Source organism: Sander lucioperca, chromosome 19 (assembly GCF_008315115.2).
Source record: "Sander lucioperca isolate FBNREF2018 chromosome 19, SLUC_FBN_1.2, whole genome shotgun sequence".
Taxonomy (NCBI): Eukaryota; Metazoa; Chordata; class Actinopteri; order Perciformes; family Percidae; genus Sander; species Sander lucioperca.
The window spans coordinates 12,732,669-12,753,404 of NC_050191.1; the positions used below are offsets into that span (position 1 = coordinate 12,732,669).

At 42.1% G+C, this 20,736-nt stretch overlaps 1 protein-coding gene across 3 annotated transcripts in view; it reads left to right on the plus strand.

The window, feature by feature from the left end:
- LOC116066127 (glutamate receptor ionotropic, kainate 2-like) overlaps positions 1–20,736 on the plus strand; it is a 58,597-nt gene that overhangs the window by 28,121 nt on the left and 9,740 nt on the right. For all 3 annotated transcript variants that reach the window (XM_031321976.2, XM_031321977.2, XM_031321975.2), the window contains exons 7-12: positions 13,542–13,685; positions 14,501–14,608; positions 14,731–14,844; positions 14,922–15,128; positions 15,828–16,051; positions 19,824–19,942. In XM_031321976.2, coding sequence (XP_031177836.1) covers positions 13,542–13,685; positions 14,501–14,608; positions 14,731–14,844; positions 14,922–15,128; positions 15,828–16,051; positions 19,824–19,942 — 916 coding nt within the window. The remainder of the gene's footprint in view (positions 1–13,541; positions 13,686–14,500; positions 14,609–14,730; positions 14,845–14,921; positions 15,129–15,827; positions 16,052–19,823; positions 19,943–20,736) is intronic.

Below are 20,736 nucleotides of genomic sequence, written 5' to 3' on the forward strand. Positions count from 1 at the left end.
GAACAAATTGGATGGAAATTATGGCCTTGGTTTTTTTAGGATGGCATCCAAAAAATCATGGGATAAGGTGATTTGAAAGTGAACAAGTGAATGGAGCTTATCATGGACATTCAAGGTCCCTCTCTGGGTCTGGGTGTAAACAGTGAGTTTACTCCACCTCCCTCGCAACACCTTCCTTGCAGACAAACACCTTTTTTCCTGCTTTCAGCTAGTCTTTCTTTATCTGGTATCAGAAATCTGTGTAATGAAAGATGTGTCTTTTCATCAAAGACTAAAAGAAAGAAGTGCCTATTCATATATCAGTCGCAGCTTTAATTTACACTTACATGTGATAAAAAATGAAAACACACAATCCCTTATAGAAATCAATGTGTCTTTCCTAAATAAAGCCATGAAAATATACCGCAGTTTACTTTCTTGCCAGAAGCATACAGTAAATATAGACATATCGTATTTTATTTCCTTCAAACAACAGTATGTGTATCCTTTTTTCTCATTTGGCACCAAAGTGTGCAAAACCAAGCGAAGCAGTTATTGTACGTATGCAAAAAGATTAATGCAACGCACAAAGAGGTTAAATCACTTGATTTATTTCCTCCGCTGGAAATTATTGCATATTAGTGGAAATGTTGAATTGATTAATTAGCATTGCATGAATCATTTTGTCAGATCCTATACTACATATTGACATATCTCACTGGACCCAAAGGCTCATGCAAGCTTGATAAAGTACTTCATTAGAGTGCTCTATTTATAAATCCTGGCTCTGATGTATTTTATTCTTTAGAGTGTTTCATCTTAAAAGGATTCCTTATAATGCGTCAATGAAGAATCGGCAGCATGAATATAAAAACATTTAAATAAAACATTAAAATTGTCATTTTAATGGTATAATAAAGGAACAATGGAGAAGCAGTTCTGCTGGTGATTTTGAAAAATAGCCCGTACCTACATTATAAACGTGCGGGGTAGAATAATGGTTTGGTTTCTCTGCAACTCAAACGTGTTTAATACATTTGTAGATCTGCCTGATATTTATGCTGCAGTGCTCTGGGCTCAGAAGCCACTTTGAAGGGTATCATTAAATGAAAGAGGGCTGCAGCAGCCAGTATATGACCTTCCACCCCCGACCCTCCCTCCAGCCTTTTATTTCCCCTCTCTCATGCCTTGTTCTCATTCTCTGCAACAGAGAAGCCTTGCTGCGCTCTGGGCTTGTTTGTGCTCGGTGACCAGGCAACAGTTGTGTAGCGATGGTTACCAGGACAACATCGTCCGTGTCACCTTGTGATTTTTATGAAGGATTGATTGACTGAGATGGGAGGAGGAGGAGGAGGAGGGTTGGGGGGTGAGATGGAGGCGGCAGGAGGGGAGTTGATGAGGAGAACGGGCAGAAAAGATGGGGGTGTGGGTGTTCCGAGCATTCGAGTGGTGCATGCAATGTTTTGCCACGCCACTAGGCTCGCATTAATGCAGGGTAGTGTATAATCACAGTGACACTCGGAGCCTTGGGTGAGGCCGAGTGTTGTCTCAGGGAAGGATGCATAATGAGAAGTCCCTCCTCGGCCCAGGCAGCCTCGCAGCCACAAATGCACTCAGCCCCTTCCTCTTAACGCTGTTTGTCAGAGGTATCTCTGACGTGGAGCGGTGCATAATAAGAGCAGAGATGCTAATCAGTCCAGTTCATTTGTGTGTGGACGTGAAAGTGTTTGTGCTGACTCTTTATCCCTAGAGTAATTTGGAGTTCAAATTGTTGTAACCTCGATCTTAATGTGAATTAACAGCAGTTAGAGACCCAAGACCTGTTTAATTAAGCTAGCTAGATAGATAGATAGATAGATAGATAGATAGATGGACTGATTTTTTTGTGTGGATAATTATTGCCTGGAGCTAATTAGATATTTGGTTTAATGCTTCGTTGTAATTTGCATTCTTTTAAATCCCCATTCACTGAGCTAAGTATATACTTAGATTTAATTGAGAAAAGACAAAAGCAGTTTCCCATTTGTATGCCTCACTGAGGCTTTAGGGCCACATATATTCTACATCTACATCATTTCATTTATGTCTACATTTCATTGAGCTATAATTACCACAACAGAGGGTGGGATGTTCTCCAGTGACAGCAATGCAAGTCTGGCGTAATAGCTCATAATAATGATGGGGCTGCTGCTTGACTTCGCATGGGACACTGTAAAATGCATCTTAGCGCAACACAGGCTAAATGATTTAGAAACACAACAGACACATGAAGATACTTAAGATATTGGCATCAGTAAAGAGAATCCGCAAATGTGACTGTTTTTGTTCCTTTCCATCAGCAGATATTGCTGAGATATCCTTGAGCAAGACACTTAAGTTGAAATCATCACAACATGCCTGCCCAGCAAGCTTTCACAGGATGCTGTACAGTAAATAATTGTTAATGGCAATGATTTAAAAAAACAACAACAAAGCAGCATTTGTCCCCAACACAGAAAAGTTAATTGCCTTTTGTTCAGTCATAAAAACACTGTTTGACTGTACATTGTACACAAGGAAAGCTAGTTTTAGTGACATACAAATAACGAAAGAAAAGAAGAGAGAGACAAATACATAGGTGCGCCCAAATGAAAATTTACTTATATGGTTAAAATCCTTAATATTTTTATTATAATATGCTGTTTATGGCCAGCATTTTTTCAGCAATAGCTATTCAATGTATTTGCATTATGTAACTGCCTCCCTATATACTCATTAATGGCTGCCTTTCCCCCATGGGAAACCGTGTGCATACCCATGCACAATAGAGTGTGGATCGGGCCGCATTTTTCTGTCCAAGCCCGAGCCCGACATGGGATTAAGATATTTATGTCCGAGCCCGACCCAAGCCCGACACAATTAAAATCAAATTTTTTTTCTCATACTAATGACACATGCACGTTTGTATGAAGGCATTCAGAAATGTCAACAGATAAGCACATCAGCGCACACGGGGCAACAAGCACACGTTAAAGGAGAATTCTGGCCAATTTTTACGTTAATCTTGATCGCTATAGCTACGCGAGTACTTTCGATAGAAAAAACCCAGACCCGAATCAGTGCAGGCAACACGGAGTAGCTGCAGCTACGTGTACAAGCGTCCCCTGAGCTAAAACGGCAGTTGTTGAGGCAAGTTTTAGAGAGAAGACACACCAGCCCGATAATCGGGCGTCGGGCCGTCTGGCGAGGTCCGTGACTCGAGTCTGTTAAGTGTGTCCAGTGCCGTCGGCCGTCCGAGGAGCCGTCGGCATTCATTTGGGTCGACTCGACATGTTCAGTCGGAGACAGGGCAGTCGGGACTCACCCGGAAATGGGGAGCGAATGAGCCTCTCAAAATCTGACGAAAATCTTTTAAACTGACCTTTGTCAATCTGAAATGAAGACAGATTCAGCAACTGCAAGGCCTATTTCTCGCTTAAAATGTTTTCAGAAACACATTTCGGTGAACTATTTTAGTACAATATGAGATCGTATTCTGAACAAGCCGCCATGACAGTCAGTCTGTGAATTTCCGGAGAAAAAAGAACCACGTGACGCGTTTCAGCGCCAGCTGGCGGTTTTAATTTTCTGGGAAATAATCTGACTGTTAATGGAAACAATACAGAGCAGCGCCGCCTGCTGCTATGGAGACGTATTACGCTTCGCGCACGCGCAGAGCGTATGCTCAAGTCGGCGTCGCCTCAGTGTGTTCTGAGGCATTTTTTGGACCTCGGGGACCCGACTGATCAGTCCAACTGGCTTTTCTGCCGACGGTCGGCCCGTCTGGTTGGTGTGTCAGGGCCCTTAGAGTGCCTTTGTGCCTCTTAACAGACACAAAATGCAATTAATATGTCTGTGCCACATGAACAGGGCCCTTACGTGTCAACAAGATGCGTTTTCAACTAGACATTGTTTAAATTGACCTACCCTGTCTTGATCCTGCTGGTGGGTAGCTTGGCCTGTTAGCTGCTAGCTGTTAGCTGCTATCTGCCGTCCGTGATAAATGTGTTCAGCCAGGCTTTTGTAAAAAATCATCACGCAGCAGTTCCGTGTGTATTTGTAGCTCATCCATTTTGTGTGTGATGGATCTGATGTTGGTAGGTAGTTGATATGTGTGGTAGCTAGTTCCCTTAGCCAGGCAAGCAGCCTTCGTCCCCCTCCCGCAGCCGACAAAAATCCCCCTAGCGCCCGGTGGTCATGCCTTCGCAGTGAAAAGTTTAGTTTATTTCCCCCCTCAAAAAATAGGTAACTGAGCATTGTAGTGGTTATGACCATATCAGTGACTATGTAACTACATGGAAACGGGATAAACAATGTCTGTGGCTTGCACAGTAATAGCGTTACTGAAGCTTAGCTGTAGCATTGCGCTGTCTCCTGGGAATTCAGTTATAGCAGGAAAAGCTAAACAGTAGTGTGCAGATCGGAGCGTAGTGTGTGAAGAGCGGAGTTGTTTACAAGGGAAGAAGCTTGGAGTAACGTAACTATGGAGAATATAGCAGATATACAACACACGGAAGAGCCTTTTGAGTTTGACGGTCGTCCTTATTTATTTCAAAACCCGAGTATACAGACGAAGAACTAGCCTCACAAGAGTTGGAAAGAACGAGACAGACAGAGGGGCAACAGGCAGATGAACTTGCTGCTCCAAGCGCAAGCTAAAGCTAGCCTTCAGTAACTGGAGGACATAGCCACATCACCACCGCTCCGTGGATTGTTATTGGGATATCCCAGAAGCCTGTCTGAATACACTCACAGGACGGCAGCTAGCAGCTAACGGCTATCGGCTAGCAGGGCAAGCTAGCTACCGGCAGGATCGAGACAGGGACCAGGGTAGGTGAAAAGTTTTTTCTGTCGAAAGTACTCGCGTAGCTATAGCGATCAAGATTAACGTAGAAATTGGCCGGAATTCTCCTTTAACACAGGCGCGCACCAAGCCCGACCCGAACCCAAACATCATTTCTAAATATCTGTCCGAATCCGGCCCGGCCCGTCGGGACCCGTCGGGACCCGTCGGGCTCGGTTCGGGTATCCATCCTCTAATGTACAAGGGATTGACAGGAAATGATGCATTCACATATACTGGGTCCCATTTTTCACCAGATTTGCAAGCTGTGATTTGCAACAAGATAATTTCCTCTCCTTGTAATTCGGACACATTTCACTAATCGAAATCAACTCTGTACCGGTACCTGCCAATTTATCTGCATTTGTGAATGACAATCATTTGACAAGCTTTTGTGAAACGTGGCCCCTGCACGTTATTCTTGAGACAAAATCTGAAGCATACGTGCATTTTAATAAGAGACAACATTCGATCGTGAGTTCAATGGACTTCTTTGTTAGACTTCGATTAAAACAATGATACAATGGATTCCTCTCAGCCAGTGTTTGTTTGAGTGGCCACTCAAGGTGTGTTTGCTGTCCTCAGTGATCGATACGCGTAATTATGAACAGAACTTTGGGACCTGTATTATTAAATAACACTTACCGGTACCACAAGTGACCCCCAGATTAATAAAGACTGAAATTATGTCAACAGGTTTTAGTTTAAATTTTTAACTTTTCGGGGTGGATGATTTGTTTATATTAAGAGTAAAGATTGTGTCTTTGGAAGGCATAAAGGGATAGTGTGTACAGAGGAAGAGAAACAGGGAGGGATCATTGTTGCAGAGAAATGTACAGGGGGACAGACAAAGAGGGAGAGAGGGGGGAGAGAACAGATACCTTGTGGCATTAACAAGCACTGCTGGGAGTAGAGTAGGAGCCACCCACATAACAAGAACAGTATAAAGGAATCTGCTAGATGTGTTTTTGTATTGTACTGTGTGTAAGTGTGAAGCACATACTGTAAGATGTATGATTCCCTTCCCCATGTTTGGTGGCTCCTCCGAAGGGGAGGACTTGGCTCAGGTTTGTTGTTGGGGAGCACATGGCTGCCTGCAATCTAACAATGGCAAGAGAATAGCGACACATGAATCCCTCTCCCTTGTGAGCTTCATTCATGCAGCATTTCAACCAAATGAGAGTCCTCGGTGTGGATGTGGAGCCAAATTTGGAGTTCCCCAATCAATGTGATATTGAAAAGAGGACACATTCTGTCATTTTTCCTGATATGAATCAATGCACAAATAAACTTTACTGGAAATTAGATCCAGTATTTGGGGATTCATTTTATTTGTTCAAAAACTGAGTTTTCCCCCTGCAGCTTAAATAAGTTCCACAGTATATTGGAAGTGCTCAGTAAATACCCACATACAGTGCAGCAGATTCCATTTAATTCAGCAGCCAACCAATGCATCAGCATGACTGTTATCGGCCAATTTTAGCTTATCACATATATATTAGTATCAATATTAATGTCAGCTTATTAGTAACAAAGGATAAAAGTACATAAATGCCAAAAATGTCTAAAAACAGTGAAGCAATTACATAATTTGGCTGTTAAAGGTTTGTCATATGTATCACCTATAGCCAATTTATAATTTGTGTCATTTTTCCCCTCAAATATATATATAAAATACATATTGGTAAATGTCAGGCTCTAATAAGGTGTTATTGCAACCTGCTCTCAGGTGCTTTGATAACATATTTTCTTCGCAGCTAAATAGAATAGCGCAGTGCTTCAATGTTGTATTTGATATGCAGAGCTACCAGGCTGCACTCCACACAGGTTCACAGGTTGGTTGCGTCCATTACAGCAATGTGATCTCCCTCCCTCTGATCCCAGTTGGCAGAGGAGAGAGCCTTTTAAAGACAGCAACTGTGGAGAGCAGACACTCGATGCCCTGTGCCGGGCACCACCAGCTGGGCTTGGCACAGCATCAACATTATTAGCACCAATGCTCCCTTGGTCCATAGAAGCCTTTTGTGAGCGAAAACAGGCAGCGGGAGAGAGATGGAGTGGTGGAATTTAGAACGAGAGATTTTTGTCAATAGGTTAAAACGACAAAACACCGCCTAACAGATTACCTAACAATTTAATTCCAAAAGCTTTGTTACTATGGAAATTTTGGAAAGTGTATTTATCTGATGAAGTGAGGAAGAAGAAAAACCTGTTGGCACCTCCTAGCTTCTTAAACTAAACGTGGCTGGAGGCCGATTAAATATGAGGAATGGCCATCATGTTAAACAGCCACTTAATCAGATGTAGGTTAGGCAGCGTAGTGCTAATTATGGTGAACTCTGAAGTGGACGATGCTGCCAACAGCATGCTGTTGCCTGAAGGGTCTGGTGGGACACCACTGCTCCGAGCATTCACTACCTCTTTTGTCAGACTTAATAAAATAGTGAGGCACGTATCATATTTGATGTTTCTATTATGCAGTTACTTCCAATAATAATCTGTGATCTCCCTCTCTCCATTTCTAGCCTAGCTAGCGGCATGACTCTAGGGATGGCAATGTCGGTCTGTATGTCAGTTGGTCCACCACTTCTCCACTGAAATATCTGAACAACTATTGGATGGTTTGATATTCTGTCATGAAATTCTGTACACATAGTTATAATCCCTAGAGAATGTATCCATAACTGATTGTGGTGATCCCATGACTTTTTCTCCAGCGCCACCATGAGGGTAACATTTGTGGTTTTGAGTGAAATTAAAAGGATTCTCATGAAATGTCCCCCTCAGGATGACTTATAATATGTTAATAACTTTGGTAAACCCTTGATTTGTCATCTAGGAAGTCAAATTTTGAATGTCTCCAATATTATGATTTATGACCAAATACCTATGCACAAATCACATTCCTATCAGTCTCAGCTGTACTTTGTGTTAACTTGCTAATTTGCAAATATTAGCACGCTAACTTGCTTAACATCAGCATGTTAGCATTGTCCTTGTAAGCAAGTTAGCATGCTGACATTAGCTTTTAGCTCAAAGCACTGTTGTTGATAAATGCAGCCTCACAGAGCTGCTGGCATGGCTGTAGACTCTTAATCTTGTTTTGTGCAAGATTAATATATTCTGCTTATTGCTTTCGTTTTCACCCAAAATTAGACATTTCTGTAGGGAAAAATCTTGTGTGCAAGAACGTGATTCTGGCAGTATCAGGGGTTTGTTTGGAACAAACAGAAGCGTAAGGTAGGTAGTATGAGCAGTCTGTGCATGTTTTCTCCCATTTAGCTATGTATACAAATTGTTTGTTTTCAACGTTTGATAAGGTCACTAACTCTCTCTCCCCTTCTGACTGTTTTTCCCAAGTTCAAATATATTATTTATTGGCGTTACAGAATATAAATATACAGTGTTGAGGCAAGTGTTTCGGTCACAGTGGGGATTTGTCATCATTCATACATCTGTCAGTATTTAATAAGATACTTTAATAGCACCACATCAATACTGAATACACATACACCAAAGAGAGTTCAGCCCACTCTCTCACTACTCTCACAGGGCGCTTTCTTTTAAACAAAAAAACTCTGCAGTGTAGTCCTTTATTCCCCTTTAAAATGTGCTTAAATCTACAATAAAACCATGAATGTGCTTTCACATAAATCCTGCACCATCAATGGATCCGTTGCCCAGGGGTCCTCGTCGGAAGAAGCCAGTCTTACTTCCCTGTGAAAAAAAAAAAAAAAAACTAATTTAAAAAAAGAAAGAAAAATGCAACAATGCTGCTGTGTTGCCTCAGCATGTGGAAATGCAATGTGAGAAAGGGATTAAACCTCCAACGCACAAAAAAAGAGGGAAAATGACAGTGACACTACTGGCAAAGCCCCAAATATACCCACACTCTGAGCAACACTCATACACAGCTCAGTAAAATACTGTAGAGAGCAACCAGGGAAGGCAGAGGGAAGACAGAAAGACAAAAGGGATGAAAGAGAGAAAGAGATACAGTAGAAGTGAAGGGAGGCCGGACTGAGGAGAGACAGGGGCAGAACATCGGCGGCCAGAAAGAAAGAGACAAAGAGAGACAGAGTGGAAAAGTTATGGACAAAGAGAGATGGCACCATACGGAACAGCAGTCACCCGAGGGCTTTTTCCCCACCGAAATGATTTGACACTGCCTGCTTTCCCTTCTCTGCTGCGAGGCCTCAAACAGCCATAATATGCCCCATAAATCACATATGTCACATTTCAGTGTTTTTCAACTCCTGTCTTTTCATTTTTGTCCTAGAAGTGAAGGTTTGCACAATTCTTAGTGCACTGACTCAGTTTCATTCATTGTCTCACTTAGTGGGGGGTGAGTTAAATTTAAATATGATGGTGTAGTTATTACAGACAATTAACTAACAAAGATTTAATTGCTAAACATTATAAAGTTTAGAAAAGCAGTAATATGTCTGACAGCAGAAAGTGTGACTCAAAGACTTGCACCGACTGTGCAGTGAAGCAGCACAAATACATATAAACTATGGAATGAAATGAATAATTACCTCCTTCTTCTATCAAATCATCAAACCCCATGGGTCTGTCTGTGATCTGAGGGCAGAGTGACTTTGGCTCCAAGAAAACAATGAGTTTCTCTCTCTCCCGCTGACACTGTGACTCTGATGCTGATGGCAGTGCTGCGAGCGCGTGCATGCGTGCGTGCGTGCATGTGTGTGTGCGCGTGTTGCATTGCGTTGCTCTGGGCCTGGCAGCTGGAGCCCAGTGATGCATGGTGAATAACAGGTCAGTACTAATCTCATTAGGGCTAATCAGATGTATATGATATGTATAAACAGTGGAGTTCTACTGTACACAAGCAACAGCAGTACAGGTCCATCACCAGACAGGTTGTGTGTGTGTGTGTGTGTGTGTTAGGGCTGCACAATATATATTTTTTTATCGTCATCGCAATATCAACTGCCTTCGCAATATCAACTGCCGCATTATACATATCACGAAAGGCACATATCGCAATAGACACTCAGAGATTTTTTGTGTTAGTTGAAAGAAAATATCAGTAAAAAATTACACATTAAAAAGAAAATGTCATTCTTTTTTTAGTGGTGCCTTTTACAGTATATTCAATTCAATGTTCAATTTCTTCAAAAAAGAGTGTTAAATGATTTCCTTTTCCTTTTCCGTTTGTTTTAAATTCACCATGCAATTTGTTGTATTTTAGAAAAGTGTGTGTGTGTTTTTAGAGGAATGCTGGGGAGAGGACAACTGATTGAGAGAGAGATGTCGTTTTTCAGGGTGCAACATTATGAGAAGAATTATGCATAGTTGGAGAGCTGTTGTGAATACTGATGCAGTGAAAATTTGTGTAAATACACACACATACATAGACACACAGCGGCAAGTTCAGTAGAGTTTGCAGTTCACCTGTTCTAAATTTAGGAAAATGCATGCAACTTCAACAAATGAGGAATGCCTCTGGGAAGCTTGAGGTTTGTCACTATGTCTGAGCGTGGTCCCGTTTTGGTGTGTGGCGTACACACATCTTGCTAATTGGTTCCTGCATGTGTGTGTTATTATTTGTATGCTCCTCATGTGTCATGTTTATGAGAGCGGGAACATGCAAAGATGAACTAAGACATCATGGGGTGGAAAGGAAGATGTAATACATGGAAAAAAAATATGAGTCATTAAATGTAGCCTAGGAAAAGGGCATCTTGGCTGGTACTTTTATTGAAGCAGAGAGAGCTCTGTGTGTGATTTCAGATGGTTATGTGGGTGTTTGAGTGAAAGAGAGACAGAGAGAGGCGAGAAAGTCAAGGCAACAAAGGTTTTGGGCATCTTGTTTGAAACCCTTTCCCCTCTGTCTGAGTGTCCCTGGGGTTCGAGATTGATTTCACTTAAAGCACTTAAAACACCCCATAGGACCCATGCTTGGCTCTGAAATAAATATCAAGATCGCTCTTGGATTGTTTTTAAATTGAATGCAATCTGCCGGAGCTGTGAGCCATCATTTCACTTGCCCCCCACTTCTCTTGATCTCTCCTTCTTCCACTTGATGCCAGCCTCTCTCTTTGTTTCTATCACAAAGAGGTTTTCAGGAATTGTTCTGCTGCAAAGGCAAATAGGAAAAAGATCTTTGCCACATAAATCATTAGAGCCAGGCAATATTTGATATATCACGGCAATCAAAAGTTAACAGATGGAGGAACTGTTTCCAGGAACGGTTGTTAAGTCTGAAATAGCAAATAGATCATCATTCAAACAAAGAGGCTGATGGGGGATTCGGTGGAATATTTGGCCTCAGAGTGCAAACACTGCAGAAAACACAACTGTGTTTACAATGTAAAGCATCTGATAAACTCCTTTTCTTAAATAGACTCATATATCTTGAAGGCAAATCGATCTTTATGTTACAATAAACAATTTCCCGTCTATATCGTTGCCTAGATAAAAAACTGGACAGGGCCACGAGGTATATATATTATTAGAACGCGATACAATTGTCATTGTAGCATGTTTAAGGCATCAAAGTTTTAATTTTGAAACAGTGTACTTCACATACCGTATGCAATATGTGATTCCTCATAAAGTAATCCCTGTCATTTAAAAAAAAATCCTAAATTATCAGCCTTCAGTCACGCATCAAGGTTGTGCTAAAAATATCCCAGCTGGATTTAAAACTCAGTCATTAGTCAGTAGAAAAAGGAGAAAATAAAAATAAACTTGCAAGCAGAACTTTCAAACTCTATCTAATTTTAGTGAACAAGATGTCTGATTTCTTTTCCCAGAATTGTTTTTCACCAAATATATTTATAATGTTTTATTAGAAAATACTGTGCATGCTGTAGCTTGACCCAAATTAATAAAGAGTTTATAGATGGAAGAATAGGAATGTAATATTGATTTGATTTTGGAAGGAAAAGGTCAAAAGCAAAAACTAAAGTAAAGAGGTCGCCAAAAAATAGTAGTTAGTAATAGTAGTAGAAAGCTGCACAGATTTTATTTGACTTGCAGGAATTCAACTCTGTCACTGTCAAACTAAAACCATTTCCAAGGTGAATTTGTTGAATAAATGAATTCAAAATGTATCATGCACTTTAGAAGTGGACTGAAACTGAATGTGATTATTTCAACTTTTCTCAAACCAGATTGAGCCGTTTAAAAATAAAAGAAAACTTGTATATAGTTTATAACACAATAATTGGATGATTGGACATCCAATATTTCCCTTCAGTTGAGAAAGTAGTGTTTGGATACTGACTGTGTGTAGAACTCCACCCTTGTATTCAATAAAATAGATTAGTAGAATGACTGACCCTTTTCCTAATCTGCATTTGCCATTAACACCGCAACACTAGCGCGCACTTGCATCCACACACTGCCTGCCTGCACTGGGAGAGCAGATATGGCAGTAGCTGTCCCCTTTCCCAGGGAAGCAGTCAGGATGAAAGAGTGCAGAGATGGGTCTCCCATCCTCTGATCTGCTGCTGCCTTTGACATCAGCAGTCACCAAACTCCAAAAGCACAGGAGAACTGAGGGGATGAGCTAAAAACTGACAATCTGCCCACCACCACCACCACAACCACATACCACTCCCTCCCCTCCTCTCTATCTTGAATGTTCTCTTTTCTTGCTGTTGGGGGTAAGATTTATTTCTTTAATTGACTTGCCACTATAAATATAGGTTGAATAAATTGTACATGTAGCACAATTTCTGCCCCTCCCAGACCCTTCCTGCATTCCTTTTCTTCCACACGGATGGCATGGACGCTCCACTGCGCCTATAGAGACAACATAGGGAACTGATATGAGCTGAACAGCAGCTCGCTGGTCTCCTGCTGTGTGCCTAGCTCTGCCGAAGCCCCGCTCATTCTCTCTGACAGCGGGCGCATCCACAAAGACCCTATAGCTGCGGATACTTTGTGGTCTCAAAGTCATTTTTCATACTCCCTCGCAGGTTGGTCATCCAGGACTTGTCAAATAAGATCACCACAGTGTATTTCAGCCTGTGTGGGACCATAGAAAAAGCATCTGAGCAAAGCTGTAATGTGTTGACCTGGGTAAATGTAGAGTGTCTCAAACTGTGAGGACAGACGGCATGAAAGGAATTCATGTGTGCCAGGCAGAAAGTAAAGATAAACCTCAGCATCGCACTGTCAGTGTGAGAAAATTTAGCTCAAGCATTTACTCCCTTTGATGACTTATTACTGGGATTTTATGGATGGCTATCATATGTGTTTTTCAATGCAGTTAAACATGTATCCCAGCTATGCTTTGTTCTGTGTACTTAGCATGTTACACCAAGTCTGCCAGTCAGAGTTGTCCCGTATGCACAGGTGCCTGGTTTGCGTTCCCTCCCTCTAGAGAGCAGGCTCACCCATCAGGAACCATTAGTCTTCACAGTGACAGGCCGGCCTTCCACTGAGAGACTCTTCCTGGCGGAGCTTTCTCTTTGCCTCAGACAGTGGTTGGGTATTTTTTACTAACAGGCTGAGACACCGTGCCATTTGTGCGGGGCATTTACTGCTGGCATTACTTCTAATTTATGTTCTCTTGTCCTGACAAAAGAATAAAGCAAGTCACCCGAGACTTCACACAGCTTCTGGTGTCCCTCCGCAGGTGAACAAACGGACGGATTAAAGGTAATGTGGACAGATGCATTGGCAGGTGTTGTGAAAATGTCTAATGATATCACCTTCCTGTTTGCAGACGGATGCAGCGCTGATGTACGACGCCGTGCATGTGGTGGCAGTGGCGGTGCAGCAATCGCAGCAGATCACAGTCAGCTCTCTGCAGTGTAATCGCCACAAGCCGTGGCGCTTCGGGGGGCGTTTCATCAGCCTCATCAAAGAGGTACAAAGCCATCAGTGCTATCAATGTGCGCCCTGTCTTCACCTATGGAATCTGCTGAATACTGTAGCTTGCACATGTTGTATTGATCAGCGCATTTATATGTTTGCAAGCATTTCCTTTGTGAACTTCCTTTCAGTTGCACATTTTGCATTACAGTATTATTGTCTTTCTCTTGAAGGACATTGCGATCCTCATGATAAAACCCATATAAACATCTATAACAAGTTTATTGCCTAATCTTAACAATACAACAACACAATAATCTTCATTGTAATATAATCTAAATAGCAACCTTATTATCCACAGCAACAACATGTTTTTTTGTGATGTTTCACGCCCTGTCTCCCACTCTCTCTCCGTGCATGTCTCCACCGTGTTTATATCAAAGCCTCTGTGTGTCTTCTTAACTATAGTCGGGGTCAGCCATTTGCTTTGTTCTACAAAGCTCTTTCATTCTGTGGATGGTATCATTGCAGGTCATTTTCAGAATGAGCCATTGTAGTAGCTGGCGCTTCCCCCCCCTCTTGTGTCTGTTCCTCCAATGGCTTTGAAGTGAAACTTCAAGCACAATGAACCACATGCATAATGAACTCTTACCTGTCAAACCTGCGTCTATTCCGGCTGCTTTATTGTTTCTTGTTATGTTCTTGAGATAGACAGTGAAGGGAGAGCCAGACAAAATTCATAATTGGGACAAAAAAAAGTGTTATGGTTAGCGGTTAGATTGATATTGTTGCGAAAGACGATACATTGAGGTTAATGGAATGGCGGTGCTGAGGATTTTAGCTTATAATGCTGTGTGCTTCTGACTGCAGGCTCATTGGGACGGTTTGACAGGACGTGTTCTCTTTAACAAGACCAATGGACTGAGGACAGATTTCGACCTGGATGTCATCAGTCTGAAGGAGGATGGGCTGGAAAAGGTGTTTCACACAGTGGTGTAGTTGTTGATGTGTGACTTCTGAGTCTTACAGAAAAATATTAATATTATTTTTCTTATCGGTAGACAAGGTGATATAAACATGACACTGAACTATTTCAACAGATTGGAACATGGGATCCTCCCAGCGGTCTGAATATGACAGAGTCTCACAAAAGCAAGACATCCAACATCACAGACTCTCTGGCTAACAAATCCCTGCGTGTATCCACCATACTGGTAGACAAAGACAAATGAAAACACAAGCAGCACACACAAAGAAAAGAACGACAGCTAAACTTGTTTTCTCTGTACAGGGGGAGCCATATGTGATGTTTAAGAAGTCAGACAAGCCTCTGTATGGGAACGACCGTTTCGAGGGCTTCTGTATCGACCTGCTGAGGGAGCTTTCTGGCATCCTGGGCTTCCGCTATGAGGTGCGATTAGTGGAAGATGGGAAGTACGGAGCGCTGGATGAGAGCACGGGCCAATGGAACGGCATGGTGCGGGAGCTAATGGACCACGTGAGTCAACTATCACCAGGGCTGCACATAGTTAGATGCAGGGGGGGAAATCTGAAATGACCATTTCCTGCATTTTCTAGCCAGTTTATTTACTTATAATTACCAACAATGCAATGACCTAATCATGCCTGAGACATGTGGGTAATTTTTGCTTTAATTCATTTTAGTTTTTTGCGACTTCACCACTAAACGGTAGTTAGTTAGTTAGCATTAGCAACATAAAAAGAAAAGAGCGCCACCCACAGAATTTCAAAAACCTTGAGCAGAAAATCTAACGAAGAAAAAGAAAACAGTAAAACTGGCACTGTTTGATGAATAACTTATTTCTTGGAGGGATTATGCAAAAAAAAAAAACTCAAGGCACCAAAAACGGAAAATTTTACGTTTGAGGGGGATAATCTGTCACAGATTAATCTAATCCCAAAATTGCCTCAGTGACTCACCTTTGACACCACATAAGAAGGATCCGAAGGACATATAACCTGTAATTTCCACAAAAACTCAGCTTCCTAACTGCTAATCCAGCTGAACTAATGACCCCAGCTATTTTCTCTCCTCTGTCGTGGCTCTAATTCCTGTACACATTGGCCAGACCAGCTGTCGACAGAAATCAGACGTTAATTAGATTGATGGTTTTTTATTGGTTGACTCAAACACCTACCCCCCCACCCCACTCAACCCCTTATTATGTCGTTGCAGAAAGCAGACTTGGCAGTGGCTCCTCTGGCCATCACCTACGTCAGAGAGAAGGTCATCGACTTCTCGAAGCCCTACATGACGCTGGGGATAAGTATCCTGTACCGCAAGCCCAACGGCACCAACCCCGGGGTCTTCTCCTTCCTCAACCCCCTCTCGCCCGATATCTGGATGTATATTCTGCTGGCTTGCTTGGGTGTCAGTTGTGTGCTGTTTGTCATAGCCAGGTAACATGTCTACGCCCCCCCACCCCCACACTTTCCCTTCCTTCCTCCTTCCTTCCTTCCTTCCTCCTTCCACATCCTTTTTCCCTACCTGTTTGCCTGCTTTCACTGACACACAGCAGTTGCTTGCTCCCTCGGGCCTAAAGAGGGGAATTTATTCACTGAAAATGATCTAGCTGTGACTGGTGGCCAGTGCAGCAAAGAGTCCTGCAAGAGACAGTCCATGCCTCTTTATTCTTAGATGACTTCAGTGATGGAGATATGGTGTACAACAAAGAAATATATCAAATATAAATATGTTACTTTAAAGGACCATGCCAATGTTTTTAAATGTTTGCTTGTACTTTACACTACTGTTGAACATTTTCCCAAATATACCATAGCTTTTAAATTTAATTTGATTATCATAGCCTGAAAATACAACTGGAAGTGTTGGTTTTATATAAAATATATATAAAAGGTGTGGTGATTGCCAAAAAAACAACAAATCTCAGATTTCAGAACCTCTCACCAGCACTTGAAATTACCACCCAGAAATTTGCATAACAATTATTCTAGCGTATTATAATACATTGATAAAGTAGCTTTGATGAAAAAGAATAAAAAGGTAATAAAAAAATTCCATTAGCTGCTGTAACTTTACAGTAAACAAGTTAAAACAAGAAAAAAACACTGGCGTGGTCATTAAAATCAGCTCCACACGCTATTTTGGGCGCATTTGCCAAGCATCAGCAACTGTAAAACAGGCTACCTGTTATATATCTCTTAATCTGCTGTAAGAAATGTACAAGTACAATGCTGACATTGTAAGAGTACAATTCCTACAATTATCATGATGAGCTCACCCCCCTCAAACCCCCCAATGCATGACCAATGTGGAAAGATGTGTGTTAAGCCCAGGGCTCCTCTTCCGCTTTGATTCCTGAGAGGTTTGGGTTTAATGCACATTTCATCAAATGTTACCGGCACAATGATCACATGAGAGGAAAGCAGCAACTGTCACCTAAGTTAGTTCAGAATATGCAAATTATACCCGTAGCCCTTTGTTTCCACGGTTGGTCAGGGTAAGTGATTAGCATGCAATTATATTGATATTCTTCTGGTTGTAATGAAATGGCCTCGGTACTTTTATTAAATTATAACGCTCTTGTCTGCATGCATGCATTGTGCCTCTTTTTTGCCCACCATGGCAATAAATATTGCTTGTCCTTACACTATGTGTAAAAATATTCAGCAAAGTTTAAATCTGAGGTACAGTGTTTTGTTCTTCAGTTCGCTGAGTTAGTTTTCTCATAATTGTAGTATTGATTGGACGGCCACCGATTGATTGGTCAATCCCCCAAAAGCAGAGTATATTATTTTCTTTAATCCCCTGCAAATAGAGTGAGTGGAGTGAGCTTATGAAAGTCTGGTTTCCCCCCCCACACACACACACACACACACACACACACACACACACACACATCTTTTCTGATTAAATAACATATCTAATTTCAAGCTCCAGAGAAATACATTTCACTCAGTGGTTCCTTCTAGCTCTGTTTGTGGTTGAATTGATTCCTCTGTTTATTAACAAAATTGTATTCTCTCAGATCGCAAAACCTCTTCCAGTCTAGAAAATGTCCACCTGCCAAGACGAATAAATGATTTAAATTGCATTATAAAATGTTTACATGTAATTACAGGATGTTGCAGTTTGGCAGTCCAAGTCCCAGACGCCTGTGATTTTAACACCCCCAACACAGCCTCTTCACTTGGCCTGAGAGAAGAAAGGCAGCAGATCTATAATGCCAGCCAGAGTAATTGAATCCAACAGACAGTTAATGGAGGGAGTGTGTTGTGTTATTGTGGCCAGGGACGGACGAAGGAGAAGTGGAACAGGAAAGGGGGGGGGATCTTTTTAGAATTCTGTGCACAATTCGACATGTCCCTCGTGCTCGATGTGAGGAGGTGACCTTAAGTCCGCATGTTTCACGTCCCCTTTTTCCTGGTGATCGGTGTGCAAAACACGGCCCGCAGGAATACAGGCCGGCTGCAGGCAAAGGTCATCCAGAGGAGCCACTGGGCCTGTTGCATACAGAATACATGTGTAGTCACTGAGAGGGACAAACGCAATCCAATCAGGAGCATATTGTATAGATTTATACAACCTCACCTATGGCACATATCAGATGTCACTCACAATTGGCCTCCAGCTGCAGCTCAACATTGTTTTTCTGTAAACGGCAACGTAAATAAATCATCACTGAAAACATTTGACTTTGATATGGATTTGGTTGAGCAAATGCAAATACACAGTTGCAACCACGGACAAATGCACACAGCTATAAAGGCACATGCGCAAACATTCATGCGCCAGAGGCTTGATGCACACAGCCATAAAACCACACACTTATATGAACACATGCGAGCGCACACACTGCATTCTGCACATCCACAAGGCCATTGTGCTGTTTCAGTTGCCTGTGGTTCCAAGGAGACCGAGCTCATTGACATTCCAGCAAATCCGACATCCTGATGGGGCTGACAGCAAGAATTATTGTGTGTCATCACAACCATGTCCAGGTAGATGATTCTCAAGGGGATGGCATAGCAAATAGCTGTAAAGGCAGAGCAAAATGACAAAAATGTTGCACATTTACGATGCTTGTTAAATAAGGCTGTTAATTAGGCTGCTTCAACAACAAGGAGAGATCAAATGACATATCTGTATGTAGATCTACAGCAATAACGCCGTATCTGGAGCAAATAGTGCTACTAGAAAACTGCCGCCATGTAACATTTGGTTTGGTAATGTGAAATACTGCTCTGTTCCTTGTAAATACAGTATATATCTATATATGTCTCTGTGCATCTCTAAAAGTTGCAGCTGACAAATGGCATCACATTCCGTCGCAGTCTGAACCTTTAAGACTCGGCCCACAGGCTTATTAGCATGCCGCATGTTGGGGGGGAAAGCTGCTAAACAGCCTTACCTGATGGGCCCCTCAACTCTGCATAAGCAATGTTCCCGCTATCACCCACTTCAGCACAAACTCAATCAGTTCCTGATGCTTAACACTAACCCAATCACCCTGCGCTAATGCCATGCCACTTTTGCTTAGGATAATGAATGAGAAATGTCCACGACTGACCTGGAGACACTGACAATCAGCCAAGGCAGGCAGTGGGAGGCTGAGGGTAAAAGGGGGGGGTTCATAGGGGAAGCAAGGTAATCAGGGAGGAAATGCGGTGTTGGAGTGGGAATGGTGCAGGATGGGGAAAATAGATGAAGATGTGAGGGGAGTGTGAGAAAGGAGTAAAGCAGCTAGGGGGGTAGAAGAACAAAGACGGCTGTTGGGAAACCAGAAGAAACAAGAAGACAAGTCCCATGTCGGGGGTGTGAGGAGGACGTGGCATTTGCAGAGTAACGGTGATTGCAGTTGCTCGGGGAAACACATTAAGGCTCCAGAGTCACTGAATCCAAATGAGCTCAAAAGATCATCACGTACTGGGACATTATCACCAGTGACAGTGTTATCCCAGCCTATTGATCTGTTCTCACAATAAACTGATGGCATTTGAATATGCCAATAAGTTGATCTCGGTGAAAGCCAGAATGATTTGCTTTGGTCTCTGCAGGAGCTTCCGACCCTGAGGCCACAACACAGGATTCCCAATGTTCCTCTCAATGTTTTGAAATGTATGTTTTATGTGCTGTTTAATCTGCAGTGGGGAACACACTGTTCTTTGCTTTGTGCTGAAATATGTGTCTCTGTGCTCTCTCCCTTTATAGGTTTAGCCCTTACGAGTGGTACAACCCGCATCCATGCAACCCAGACTCGGATGTAGTGGAAAACAATTTTACGCTGCTCAATAGTTTCTGGTTTGGAGTTGGGGCTCTCATGCAGCAAGGTAGTTGCCTCAGTCTGTGGCTGCTGTTGCTCTGTAGAGCTGAAGCTCTCTTTATCCCACTGTCTCTGAGGGTTGGGTTGTTTTGTCCAAGCCAGCGGCAACAGAGAGAGACCTCTGGGGGTCCACTGATAGGAAGACAGAACTTAGACTAAATGTGCATGTCATTTTTTTATTTATTTAATCAATTTAGCTCACAGGAGCACAGAATATATGTGTATACAGGGTAGACTCAAATACCACTTAGAGATGACATTTTGAAGAAATGTTAATCAATGTTTTTTATCAACAGCAGCTCAAATAGCAAGGCTATTGAGATTTATTCACATGATATACAGTCTATTATTATGCTCTTTAGTCAAAGTAATGATAGTACTATTATACCCAGCGTCCTCTCCTCTTGCCATTGGCCCATCAGCACCTAGAGATCAGTGGGGTGTGGAGTCAGGATGTGAGGTTACCTTGGGTACATGACTCTCTGGCCCAAACAGCCCATCACTGTGTTTGATTTTCTAGGATTGATTTATGCAAACACCTTGTTCTTAGGAGACATTTTTAAATAGTGTTTTTCTGCGTTTCCTGCATTATTTAAAGCACTCACTGTGACTGAGACAAGATCATTTCCATAGTTTGAAATCCAACAATCATCTTGTTTAGAGAGCTCTCTCAAGTGATTTCTTCTTGAAGCGAGTGTTGCATCTGCCTGAGCTGAAAACTTTTTTTAACAGGAACAAATCTAATCTTGATTCTTTTATGTAAAAAAATAAACAATGCCTCCTGCCACCTCCTTCACACCA